Genomic DNA, 14,824 nt, shown 5'->3' with positions numbered 1-14,824 from the left:
TATCTGTAATGAAATTAGTCTTGCTTACATTAAACCTCACTGATAATCTTCTAAAATATTTGACAATTTATTCACCATTTTCTGCAGATGATTTTCGTTGTCAGCAAGGCTGCACCGGTAACACTTTCCCTTTCACTGCATACTCGTCATGAGAGAGCAGACGAAAGGGCAATATTTGATCAATGACAATGTTGAAATAATCATCCTGGTTCATGTTCACAGTATCCTGAACGAGTGGGACGTAGTCCTTAAAAAAAAAAAAAAAAAAAAAAAACTACAGCTACAGTACTGACACACTGCAGGTTAAACGCCGCAGTAGGACGTGTACCGGACTCCAGATGTCCATTGTTTGTAATTCTTTTCACAATGTTCACAAACGAACTGTTTGAGATGAACCTGCACTCACTGACAGCAACAAGTTCTGTCGGACGTGAAAGAGGTAGTCATTTACAAGGATCGATACTTAGCTCTGGTTCCAATCCGTCCTTTTCGCTACCACTGTTCTTAATCTGTTTTGAATGACTGCTGGTGATGAACCATTTCTTGTAGCCACATGGGACTGTCGGGCAACTTCATTCGCAGTGTTGTCATGAACAGGTCAAAACACGATAGCTCCTTTCTGCCTTGCCTCCACGTCGACCCACGTCACTGTTCGGACTCCTTACACCCGATTTGCTCATACACTATCTGATCAAAAAATCCGGACACCAATGTGTAACGTGGAATTGTACGCTAGATGTCATGAGAAGCGGAACAGCCAGTATAAAAAGAGGCGTAAATTGTGGTGGAGTCAGCAGAGAAGCAATAACAGCAGAATGGTGATCGGGAGAGCTCAGTTACTTCGAAAGAGGTTTATGCATTTGATATCGTTTGAGTAACAAATCCATCAGGGGTATTTCAACCTTCCTAATGCTGCTCGACTGTTGATGAGGTGACTGTGAAATTAAAACGCGAAGGAACAACAGCAGCTAAACAAAGACCAAGCAGACCTCATATGACGATAGACAGTAACACTGAAGCATTGCGGAGGTTGGTTGAACATGTTGTTGTTGTTGTGGTCTTCAGTCCAGAGACTGTTTGATGCAGCTCTCCATGCTACTCTATCCTATGCAAGCTTCTTCATCTCGCAGTACCTATTGAAACCTACATACTTCTGAATCTGCTTAGTGTAATCATCTCTTGGTCACCCTCTACGATTTTTACCATCCACGCTGCCCTCCAATACTAAATTAGTGATCCCTTGATGCCTCAGAACATGTCCTACCAACCGATTCCTTCTCCTAGTCAAGTTGTGCCACAAACTCCTCTTCTCCCTAATTCTATTCAATACCTGCTCATTAGTTATGTGATCAACCCATCTAATCTGCAGCATTCTTCTGTAGCACCATGTTTCGAAAGCTTTTATTCTCTTCTTGTCTAAACTATTTATCGTAAACGTTTCACTTCCATACATGGCTACACTCTACACAAATACTTTCAGTAACGACTTCCTGACACTTAAATCTATACTCGATGTTAAGAAATTTCTCTTCTTCAGAAACGCTTTCCTTGCCATTGCCAGTCTACATTTTATATCCTCTCTACTTCGACCATCATCAGTTATTTTGCTCCCCAAATAGCAAAATTTATTTACTACTTTAAGCGCCTCATTTCCTAATCTAATTCCCGCAGCATCACCCAATTAAATTCGATTACATTCCATTATCCTCGTTTTGCTTTTGTTGATGTTCATCTTATATCCTCCTTTCAAGACACTGTCAATTCCGTTGAGCTGCTCCTCCAGGTCCTTTGCTGTCTGTGACAGAATTACAATGTCATCGGCGGACCTCAAAGATTTTATTTCTTCTCCGTGGATTTTAATTCCTACTCCGAATTTTTCTTTTGTTTTCTTTACTACTTGCTCAATATGTGGGTGAACATAATCGCATGAAAATAGTATAAGGAATCACTCGTGAGTTCCAAAGTGATACCAGCAGCCCGGCTCACTAGATGGCTGTGCGTTGAGAGATAAAAGAAAGGACTAGAATGGTCGAGCAGCTACTCATAAGTTGCACATTTCTATAGTCAGTGGTAAGTGATGCTTGGGATGACGTAAAGAGCAGCGTTGCTCGACAGTGGGTGACTGAAAGCGAATAATTTGGAGTGAGGAATCACGCTATACTAGAGAATATAGTAGAGAGTAAAAATCCAATATAAGGGTTTGGGTTGGCAAATGTCAGGAGAACGTTACCTGTCATTGTGTGTAGCGCCAACATGAAGTGCGGAGGACGAGACATTGCAGATGGCGATGTTTTCAGCGGTTACGGTGTTTTCTTCTTATTGCGCTGAAGAAAAATCTAAATGCTGAAGGGTATGAACACATTTTATAGCTTTGTGTATGTGTACAGTAGAGGAACACTTCCGAAACGGTAATTTTTTGTGCCAGCTTCACGGTGCACCCTGTCGTAAAGCTGCCTCTGTGATGCAATGATTTGTGGACACTACCATTCCTGAAATGGACTACCTGCCCAGAGTCCTGGTCTGAATCAAATGGAAAAACTTTGGGACGAGTTAGATCTTCGAGTTCGCTCCAGACCCTAGCGTCCAGGGTCACTACTTTCGGTTGTTTTGGCTTTTGAGGAATAATGGGCTGCCCTTTCTGCACAGACTTTCAAGACAACTCACTGGAAGTGTCCCCAGAAGTGTTGAAGCCATCATACCAGTGTGTGGGAGACACATCCCATATCAATGTTCACTAATAGGTGTCCAGATACATGTGATCAGACAGTGTACACCCCATTTCATTGCTATGACTCACGTGGAATGTCACATGACCGTCTTATATCAGTTCTAAACTGTCTAGAGCGTTCCTAAGAGATCGAGGTGCTCTTGTTAGAAGTAGCGTAACATTTCGTCTGTAAAGCTTATGGCAATGAAGAACCTTCGTGCCTTACCGCCATTCTCATTTTTGCTTTATTTATGCTTTCATTAGTTTACACAGCTATTTCTACATTACAACTCACCTTGGTGTCCAGATGAAAACCGTAGCAGCAGCTGCTGCCGTGGCGCTGCTGGTGGCGCTGGCGTCGTCACCGACGGACGCGCAGAGGCTGCCGGGAGAGAGTTTGCCTCGCTCCTACAAGGTCACGCTGGCGCCCAATCTCAACGAGGGGTAAGTGCTCGGAACCTTCCGTTTGCTTTTAAACTTCCTGACGTGCTGGTTTCGGAGGGAGTGAGCTTCCTGGATGAATTTCACTTTATTGTTTGAGGTGCATATGCATCTACAGCTAATTCACATAAATATTCCATGTTCTCATTAGCTGGAAGCATTTAATTCAAGAAACAGTTTTTCGGTGATTAGTCTGAGATACACTCCAAGATGAGAATAACTATACATCAGAAAGAAATTTTCCAAATGGGACAGTAGTCGGTAGATGTCACGTACATTCAAAAGCAAAAAAACGATTGCAATTTAAGAAAAATTGGATGGTTTATTGAAGAGAAAAACCTTCGTAAGGACATGTTGGTCCATCTTTCGCCCTAGTGAAAGAATTTATTCGTCCTGGCACTGATTGATAGATTTGTTGATGTCCTTCTGAGGGATACTGTGCCACATTCAGTCTAATTGACGAGTGAGATCGTCAAAATCCCGCACTTGTTGAAGAGCACAGCACATAATGCTCCAGCAAACGTTCTCAATTGGGGAGAGATCTGGTGACCTTGCTGGCCAAGGCAGAGCTTGGCAACCATGGAGACAAACAGTAGAAACTCTCGCCATGTGTGGGCAGGCATTATCTTACTGAAATGTAAGTCCAGGAGGGCTTGCTATGAAGGGCAACAAAATGGAGGGTAGAATGTCACGGACATAGCACTGTGCTGTAAGGGTGACGCAGATGACAACCTAGTGGGGCCTGCTATGAAAAGAAGTGGAACCTTAGACCATCAATCCTCGCTGTTGGGCAGTATGGTGGCGAATGACAGTCAGATTGGTAAGGTCGGTATCCACCTTTGTCCAGGGCGTCTCCAGACACATCTTCGGCATGGAATCTTACTAAATGGAGTAGAATTGTTTTCAGTGAGGAGTCCCACTTCGAAGTGAGCCCAAATGACAAGTGATGATGTGTGTGGAGATGCCCAAGATGTGTATGAGAGTTTTTGTCTGGGATCTCCTCTCAAATCCCTGGATCAATGTAAACCAAAATTGGCACAAAAGTGGGAAGCTACGTGAAGATCGTCACTATGGGACTTCTAGTCTTTTAGCTTGAATAGGAGATGTGTTTTTTCCAGTGCCTAGCACATAGGCTATCCTATAGGAAAGGCAGATTGTGCAGCCTGCCTTATCGACCTGATTTGCAGGGCAGCCTACATGTGAGGAGCAAGATACTGTTTTTCCCACCCCCATATGTAGGCTGTCCTGCACGGCATGCATGCTGTGTTGGAGTAGTACTGACCTGTCTTATCGACCTACTTTGCAAGACAGCCTGTATTTTGGTGATAAGAAATGTTTCAGAGCTCTACATCTAGGAGGGATGTCTAGGGAAAGATAGAGGCAGGAGGGGATGAGTATAGAGAAGGGGAAGGGGGTGGGGATGGAGACAAGGGGAAGAGGAGAATGATGGAGAGTGGAGGAGAAGAACGTGGTCATCACATCATCACAGAGAAGAAGGAAGGGAGATGGACAGAGAGAGGGGTGGGACAGGGATGGACAGAAAAAGGAGGAGGAGATTATGGAGGGAGGGGGTGGAGGAGATGATCTGAGAAAGGGGTGGAAGAGGGAGATAGAGAGAGGGAGTAGGAAGAGACAGATGGGAGGAGGAGACAGAGATGGGTGGACAGTGACATGAAGAGAGAGGTGGAAACAGAGAGGAGTGAGGAGTTCTCGCTGCATTATGGTCGTCAACGATACTCATTCATGCTCCTATAACATGTTTTCTACTGCCATACAATCACATTCCATGATTTAACATTTTTTTCTTGGTATCCAGTAAATGACTTCCTTGGTCCACCTTCCTCCACCTCATTTTTGTTACTTCCTTTCCAGTCTATTATCTGATTGATTTCTTGGTTTTATATGATTCTTGATAATTCCCAAAATGTTTCTCGCCGTTTCTCGGTGAGCAATCCACGATATTTGAGTAGTTTCCGCATTACAAGTCGATGTCTCATTGACCTAAGCCAAATCTTTTAATGCACGCAAATAGCAAATATTATATCCACAAACATTGGAACCTTCCTTTTAAAAACTCTATTTAGCTAACCAAAAGCACAGCAAAACAATTTTAGAGTCCCGTTTATTTCTTTTCTTGTCCATCTGGTGATATTCAACTATTCTAGATACAAAAACTCATCAACATGCACTACGACTTTATTATTAATTTGGGCTGTTATCGATGCATTAGTTATCAGTTACTTTAATTTTATTATAATCGATTCTCTGGATTACTTTAAAATTCTCTCTGATAAATACCCCCATTCATTGGTGCAAAGCAAAACTTTTGGATCCTGATTCTTAAGATTTGATATCTGTATGATTAAAATGTGTAAACACAAATTTATGTAAGTTACAGCTTCCAGATGAGCAGGAATTCGTTATGCAATTGACTAATTCTTTCCCCGAGGCAAAAGGAATTTCTCTTGTTTCTTAGAGTATCCTTTACATGTGAGTCTAGTAATACTAGTTATGGCAGGCGAGAGAATGGATCAGGTCTGTTATTCGTAAAATAGAGTCATGAAAACGTCTATGGAATTGCATTGAAAAGACGCAAGGCAGTGTTAGAAGAATCATCTCTGCTTTTCAGTATGATACATGATTGTTGGGAGTAGCATAAGCGGTGAAACATATATCAGTACTTTGCAAAGAAGAGTACTCAATGCCATAAACAGCATGGGAAGAAAACACACTGATAACCAACCTGTATGAAACACATAAGCACGTTGAGTAAAAGCCTTAAAAGGTACTGAATTGGAAAAAACACACAACAGTTTTTGCTCACTAGAAACAATATTTAAAAAATCCACTACGGAGTACCCGTGGTCTAGAGGCAGCGTCTTTGATTCATAATCAAAACGTCTTCGGTCCCGGGTTCGATCCTCGCCACTGCCTAAATTTTGATAAATAATCAGCATTGGCGGCCGAAGACTTCCGGCATAAGAAGTCAGCCACATTCTGCCAACGGCCTTGTCAAAGAGAGCGGAGGAGCGGATAGAGGTTCAGGGCACTCTCTTGTCCTAGGGGTGGGAAATTGCCCATAAAGGCAAAGAATCAGCAATGATCAACGACATGAGGATGCAGAAGGCAATGGAAACCACTGCATTAAAGACACGTAACGTGTATCCACAGGACATGTGGCCTGTAGTTGAAGAAGTGTCACGATGATCTCTCCATTGGCAAAAGATTCCGGAATAGTCCCCCATTCGGATCTCTCCATTGGCAAAATATTCCGGAATAGTCCCCCATTCGGATCTCCGGGAGGGGACTGCCAAGGGGGAGGTTACCATGAGAAAAAGATTGAATAATCAACGAAAGGGTAATGTTCTATGAGTCGGGGCGTGGAATGTCAGAAGCTTGAACGTGGTAGGGAAACTAGAAAATATGAAAAGGGAAATGCAAAGGCTCAATCTAGATATAGTAGGGGTCAGTGACGTGAAGTGGAAGGAAGACAAGGATTTCTGGTCAGATGAGTATCGGGTAATATCAACAGCAGCAGAAAATGGTATAACAGGTGTAGGATTTGTTATGAATAGGAAGGTAGGGGAGAGGGTGTGTTACTGTGAACAGTTCAGTGACCGGGTTGTTCTAATCAGAATCGACACCAGAACAACACCGACAACGATAGTTCAGGTATACATGCCGACGTCGCAAGCTGAAGATGAACTGATAGAGAAAGTGTATGAGGATATTGAAAGGGTAATGCAGTATGTAAAGGGGACGAAAATCTAATAGTCATGGGCGACTGGAATGCAGTTGTAGGGGAAGGAGTAGAAGAAAAGGTTACAGGAGAATATGGGCTTGGGACAAGGAATGATAGAGGAGAAAGACTAATTGAGTTCTGTAACAAGTTTCAGCTAGTAATAGCGAATACCCTGTTTAAGAATCACAAGAGGAGGAGGTATACTTGGAAAAGGACAGGAGATACAGGAAGATTACAATTAGATTACATCCTGGTCAGACAGAGATTCCGAAATCAGATACTGGATTGTAAGGCGTACCCAGGAGCAGATATAGACTCAGATCACAATATAGTAGTGATGAAGAGTCGGCTGAAGTTCAAGACATTAGTCAGGAAGAATCAATACGCAAAGAAGTGGGATATGGAAGTTCTAAGGAATGACGAGATACGTTTGAAGTTCTCTAACGCTATAGATACAGCAATAAGGAATAGCGCAGTAGGCAGCACAGTTGAAGAGGAATGGACATCTCTAAAAAGGGCCATCACAGAAGTTGGGAAGAAAAACATAGGTACAAAGAAGGTAGCCGCGAAGAAACCATGGGTAACAGAAGAAATAATTCAGTTGACTGATGAAAGGAAGAAGTACAAACATGTTCCGGGAAAATCAGGAATACAGAAATACCAGTCGCTGAGGAATGAAATAAATAGGAAGTGCAGGGAAGCTAAGACGAAATGGCTGCAGGAAAAATGTGAAGACATCGAAAAAGATATGATTGTAGGAAGGACAGACTCAGCATACAGGAAAGTCAAAACAACCTTTGGTGACATTAAAAGCAACGGTGGTAACATTAAGAGTGCAACGGGAATTCTACTGTTAAATGCAGAGGAGAGAGCAGATATGTGGAAAGAATACATTGAAAGCCTCTATGAGGGTGAAGATTTGTCTGATGTGATAGAAGAAGAAACAGGAGTCGATTTAGAAGAGATAGGGGATCCAGTATTAGAATCGGAATTTAAAAGAGCTTTGGAGGACTTACGGTCAAATAAGGCAGAAGGGATAGATAACATTCCATCAGAATTTCCAAAATCATTAGGGGAAGTGACAACAAAACGACTATTCACGTTGGTGTGTAGAATATATGAGTCTGGTGACATACCATCTGACTTTCGGAAAACCATCATCCACACAATTCCGAAGACGGCAAGAGCTGACAAGAGCGAGAATTATCGCACAATCATCTTAACAGCTTATGCATCGAAGCTGGCTTACAAGAATAATATACAGAAGAATGGAAAGAAAATTGAGAATGCGCTAGGTGACGAACAGTTTGGCTTTAGGAAAAGTAAAGGCACGAGAGAGGCAATTCTGACGTTACGGCTAATAATGGAAGCAAGGCTAAAGAAAAATCAAGACACGTTCATAGGATTTGTCGACCTGGAAAAAGCGTTCGACAATATAAAATGGTGCAAGCTGTTCGAGATTCTGAAAAAAGTAGGGGTAAGCTATAGGGATAGACGGATCATATACAATATGTACAACAACCAAGAGGGAATAATAAGAGTGGACGATCAAAAACGAAGTGCTCGTATTAAGAAGGGAGTAAGACAAGACTGTAGCCTTTCGCCCCTACTCTTCAATCTGTACATCGAGGAATCAATGATGGAAATAAAAGAAAGGTCCAGGAGTGGAATTAATATACAAGGTGAAAGGATATCAATGATACGATTCGCTGATGACATTGCTATCCTGAGTGAAAGTGAAGAAGAATTAAATGATCTGCTGGACGGAATGGTCTAATGAGAACACAGTGTGGTTTGAGAGTAAATCGGAGAAAGACGAAGGTAATGAGAAGTAGTAGAAACGAGAACAGCGAGAAACTTAACATCTGGATTTATGGTCACGAAGTCAATGAAGTTAAGGAATTCTGCTACCTAGGCAGTAAAATAACCAATGACGTGCGGAGCAAGGAGGACATCAAAAGCATACTCGCTATGGCAAAAAAGGCATTTCTGGCGAAGAGAAGTCTACTAAAATCAAATACCGTCCTCAATTTGAGGAAGAAATTTCTGAGGATGTACGTCTGGAGTAAAGCATTGTATGGTAGTGAAACATAGACTGTGGGAAAACCGGAACAAAAGAGAATCGAAGCATTTGAGGTGTGGTGCTATAGACGAATGTTGAACATTAGGTGGACTGATAAGGTAAGGAATGAGGAGGTTCTTCGCAGAATCGGAGAGGAAAGGAATATGTGGAAAACATTGATAAGGAGAAGGGACAGGATGATAGGACATCTGCTAAGACATGAGGGAATGACTTCCATGGTACTAGGGGGAGCTGTAGAGGGAAAACCTGTAGAGGAAGACAGAGATTGGAATACGTCAAGCAAATAATTGAGGACGTAGGTTGCAAGTGCTACTCTGAGATGAAGAGGTTAGCACAGGTAAGGAATTCGTGGCGGGCCGCATCAAACCAGTCAATAGACTGCTGATGACCAAAAAAAAAAAAAAAAAAATAAATAAATAAATAAATAAATAAATAAATAAATAAAAAACAGAGTACATTAAAAACCTTGCTTAATTATAGCCAAATATACATAAACACAAATTTATGTAAGTTACAGCTTCCAGATGAGCAGGAATTCGTTATGCAATTGACTAATTCTTTCCCCGAGGCAAAAGGAATTTCTCTTGTTTCTTAGAGTATCCTTTACATGTGAGTCTAGTAATACTAGTTATGGCAGGCGAGAGAATGGATCAGGTCTTAGTGCCTTAACAGTACAGCCATTGGTGCCTTAGACTTCCACAGACATAGCAAAGGCTAACAGTCAAATAACCCGTAGGTAAGCTGGGAGGGGAAAGAAGCAATCCGAACCATAGATTTTTTCTGACTGCCCCTCCCCCCCCCCCCTCGTCCTCAAAAGGGGACAAACGGACCACACTTTCTGATATTTCCACCATCCCGCGGGTGGGCAGATGAGAATGCATAGCGGGAAACCTCCAAAATATTCTGCTGGTATAATTAACAAGAATAAGTAAATTGAATTCAATTAAACTTCATAAAATCTATTAACAATCAATACTCAACTTCTGGTGCGTTACGACTCCAAGGACTGAACCAACGCAGCACCTCCAAATACTCTGGCGAGCCGCCCGCTGCCAGTCGTTTCAACGGACGCAGGAAGGCACGCCGATTTTCAGAACCTCCTCGCCGGTCGACAGCAGACGGCCGAACTGCAAATTACTCCTCTCGCGGACCCACGCTCAGTTAACGCCCCATATCACGGAACCGCTGCTCGTGTCGCTTACGCTGATGCCGCGGTCTGCGTGCTGTCCCTCTAGCACCGGCAGAGAAGTCGCTTCTTGATGCCCCGACTGCCAGCTCTCGACGAGAGTCCGTACAGTCGCTTATAAAACCCATACGAACAGCCCACTTTCTCCCTTTCCCGCTAGAGGAAGACACCGAAGCCTTCAATTGTGACAACGGCACCACCGCCAGAAAACCGATGGCGACTGCTTCACGCTACGCGCTGCGGCGCGCTTTTCAAAGCTAACTTTACTACGGCTCAATGTTACGTGAATGTTGGTCTTCTTGAAACCCTGTTGGCTACCTTCTGAACAACATTCCCCAGGTATGGCATGCTCGTATATTTTCAAATTAGAATGTGTCCTTTGTTAACTTCCTGTGTTTTCTGACAAGTTACAGAAAATGTTACTTGGCACTGTGACAGAGGAAACCATGTAAAAAGGGTAGAAAATCTTAATGTGTAACCAAAGGAGCTGTTATTTCGTACACAATCACAGAATATATATATATATATATATATATATATATATATATATATATATATATATATATATATATATATATATATAACTGTTTTCGGATATACACTGAGATGCCGAAAGTCGTGGAATACGATATGCTCATATGTAGAAGGCGGCAGTATCGCGTACACAAGATATAGAAGGGCAGTGCAATGGCGGAGCTGTCATGTGTACTCAGGTGATTCATGTGAAAAGGTTTCCGACGTCGTTTCGCCCGCACAGCGAGAATTAACAGACTTTGAACGCGAAATGTTAGTTGCAGCTAGACGCAATCTATTTCTGAAATCATTACGGAATTTAATATTCCGAGATCCATAGCGTCAAGAGGGCACCGAGAATATCGCACCCAGGCCATTTCCTCTACCACATACAACGCACCGGCCGACGGCCGTCACTTAGTGACCGAGAGCAGTGGTATTAGCGTAGAGTTTCCAGTGCTAACAGACAAGCAAAACTGCGTCAAACAACCGCAAAAAAGCATTGTGGGATGTTCGAGGAACGTACCATTAGGACATTGCGGCGTAATTTTGCGTTAATGGGCTATGGCAGCAGACAACCAAAGTGTGTTGCTAACTGCACGACATCGCCTGCAGCGCCTCTCCTGGGCTATTAACAATATCGATTAAACCCTAGACGAATAGAAAACAGTGGCCTGCTCAGAAGAATCTCGATTTCAATTCGTAAGAATTAATGGTAGGGCTCGAGTGCCGCGCAGACACCATGAAGTCATGAACCCAAGTTGTCAACAACGCTCTGTGCAAGCTGGTGGTGGCTTGATAATAGCGTGGTCCTCGGGTCGGACTGATCCGGTCATTGACTCGAAATAGTAATGTTCAGCTACTTGGAGGCCATTTGAAACCATTCATTGGCTTCATGTTCCCAGACAACGATGGGATTTTTATGGACGACAATTCACCATGTCACAGGGCCACAATTGTCCGCAATTGGTTTGAAGAACTTTCTGGACAGTTCAAGCGAATTATTTGGCCACCCAGATCAGCCGACATGGTTCGCATGGAACATTTATACCCCATAATCGAGAGGCTGGTTCGTGCACGATTCTTGTTGTTGTCGTTGTGGTCTTCAGTCCTGAGACTGGTTTGATGCAGCTCTCCATGCTCCCTATCCTGTGCAAGTTTCTTCATCTCGAAGTACTTACTGCAACCTACATCCTTCTGAATCTGCTTAGTATATTCATCTCTTGGTCTCTCTCTACGACTTTTACCCTCCACGCTGCCCTCCAATGCTAAATTGGTGATACCTCGATGTCTCAGAACATGTCCTACCAACCGATCCCTTCTTCTAGTCAAGTTGTGCCACAAACTCTTCTCCCCAATTCTATTCAATACCTCCTCATTAGTTATGTGATCTACCCATCTAATCTTCAGCATTCTTCTATAGCACCACAGTTCGAAAGCTTTTATTCTCTTCTTGTCCAAGCTATTTATCGTCCATGTTTCACTTCCATACATGGCTACACTCCATACAAATACTTTCAGTAACGACTTCCTGACACTTAAATCTATATTCGATATTAACAAATTTCTCTTCTGCAGAAACGCATTACTTGCCTTTGCCAGTCTGCATTTTATATCTCCTCATCTTCGACCATCATCAGTTATTTTGCTCCCCAAATAGCAAAACTCCTTTACTACTTTAAATGTCTCATTTCCTAATCTAATTCCCTCAGCTACGGTAACACTTTCGAAATTACAGACGACTGTACGGGAAGAAAGATCCAATATTTCTGCAGGGAACTTACAGCGACTTGTTGAGTCCATGCCACGCCGAGTTGCTGCACTGCGCCGGGCAAAAGGAGATCCGACACGATTTTATGAGGTGTCCCATGGCTTTGACGCCTCATTATACCAGGTGATCAAAAAGTCAGTATAAATTTGAAAACTTGATAAACCACGGAATAATGTAGATAGAGAGGTAAAAATGACACACATGCTTGAAATGACATCGGGTTTTATTAGAACAAACAAACAAAAAATCACAAAATGTCAGACAGATTGCGCTGGACAGCAAAACGTCAGTGACTGAGCATGACAATGGTGTATAAAAGGAGCCGTAACGAGAGAGAGAATCAGACGCATCAGCAGTCGCAGTTTGTTGACGCTACCTGAAAAGGCGCTTATAGTGAAGCTATATTATCAAAATGGGGAATGTGTTAGTTCAGCGTTACGATCCTATCGCCATAAGAAGGGGATTCGAACGGGTAAAGGTCCATTGACAAATGCAGCTGTGGCGAGAATGATTTCGAAGTTGGAAGCCACGAGTTGTTTAGACGATAGACTCCGTAGTGGTCGACCGAGCATAAGGCGTAATGCTGCTGAGACAGTTCAGGAAGAAATGGAGACTGTAGCGGGTTCGTCTATGCACGGAGAAGTCAGCGCTCGTGCAGTCGCACGTCGCACCGGCATTCCATACACTACTGTTTGGTTGGCACTTAGGCGAACCCTCCAATGCAATCCGTACAAAATCCATCGGCATCATGAATTGTTACTTAGCGATTTAGTGAAGCGGAGGGCATTTGCGGTGTGGACGTTTCAAAAGATGGCGGAAGATAACGATTGGTTGAGTAACGTGTTGTGGACCGACGAAGCTCATTTCACGCTCCGAGGGTCTGTTAACGGCCACAACTGCAGAATTTGGGCTACCGAAAAACCTAGAACTGTCGTGGAAACTCCATTGCACGACGAGAAAGTCACGGTATGGGTTGGATTTACCAAATCTACCGTTATCAGGCCTTTTTTCTTCGAGGAAATGTGTGATTCTGGTTTTGTAACTGCTACCGTGACGGGTGAGAGGTACGCCGATATGTTACAGAATCGCATCATCCCCAACCTGGCTGATAAACACCTGCTGAAACGCACGATGTTTATGCAGGATGGCTCTCCGCCCCTTTTTTGCTAGACGAGTGAAAGATCTCTTGCGCGCGTCGTTTGGTGACGATCGTGTGCTCAGCCGCCACTTTCGTCATGCTTGGAATCCCAGGTCCCAAGACCTCAGTCCGTGCGATTATTGGCTTTGGGGTTACCTGAAGTCGCAAGTGTGTCGTGATCGACCGACATCTCTAGGGATGCTGAAAGACAACATCCGACGCCAATGCCTCACCATAACTCCGGACATGCTGTAAGGAGTCAGGCAAATCCAACACCTTCCATGAACACCCTGACATGATAAGCAAATCCAGTAGTATGTCACATAGCTCGGAATAAATCGTGACATAAAATTAACCAAAGTAATACGAGTAACGAGTGAGCAAATCGAATACCACAGACTAACACAAGAATGCCTAAATGCATGTCGTACCTTCCCACCGAGAGACCGACGCAGTTCGGAGGGGAGAAACGAGAAAAGAAGCCGAGAGCAGAACCGTGTTAAGCTAGAAGGCCCTATGATAAGGGACGGACTGGACACCCACGTCGCCAGCTAACCACTAGGGCTCACCACCCGCACGTTTTAGCGTGAGACTTTTTCGCGTCTCAGGTACGTCAAGGACCACCCCCCATCCCATGTTAAAAGATAGAGCCCTCCAGAAGAACAGTATAGATCTTACAATAACGCTAAAAGGACCACACCAGCTGCAGGTTTTAGCGTGAGACTTTTTAGCGTCTCTGTTACGTTGCAAACTTTAAAAACATTGCCCCACCACGAAAAGTATAACGTTTCTCATTGGATGGACAGAATCTTTGTAGGCGGAGCTTAAGGTTAACATTGAGACCCTGATTGGTCAGATGAAAACACAGCCAGATAGCTTTTTTAAATCTACTTCGGTAAATTGTAGTAAGGAGAAGTCAGGAGAGTTAGTTCCGAGACGGCGAGCTGGATGGCTGCTGCGCCGGCCGCCCCCCCCCCCCCCCCCCCCTGACGAACACCGACAAGGTAATGAACGCACGCTATGCCGCATAACAGCGCATAAAGCTACACTCAGAACTGCAGAAGTCTCATCTGCTACACCCCTTTTTTGCGTAATACTAGTGTCGATCGTTAATTAAAATTCATGGTGTTCACATTTGCCACTTGAAGAAAAGATCTGAAACGCGATGATTTTTCTTTTATATAGTTATTGAGAATCCACATCAGCCACTGTAATTTACGACAAGTTAAATAAGTAATTAAAG

General features: G+C 43.4%; 1 protein-coding gene across 1 annotated transcript in view; it reads left to right on the top strand.

Moving 5' to 3' along the window:
• Nucleotides 1–14,824, top strand: part of LOC126356120 (aminopeptidase N-like) — a 238,540-nt gene that overhangs the window by 25,837 nt on the left and 197,879 nt on the right. Inside the window, exon 2 of the mRNA XM_050006821.1 lies at nucleotides 3,015–3,151. Within this exon, the coding sequence (XP_049862778.1) occupies nucleotides 3,015–3,151 (137 nt within the window). The remainder of the gene's footprint in view (nucleotides 1–3,014; nucleotides 3,152–14,824) is intronic.

This window comes from Schistocerca gregaria, chromosome 3, assembly GCF_023897955.1.
Source record: "Schistocerca gregaria isolate iqSchGreg1 chromosome 3, iqSchGreg1.2, whole genome shotgun sequence".
Taxonomy (NCBI): Eukaryota; Metazoa; Arthropoda; class Insecta; order Orthoptera; family Acrididae; genus Schistocerca; species Schistocerca gregaria.
This window is presented reverse-complemented; position numbering and strand designations above follow the sequence as displayed.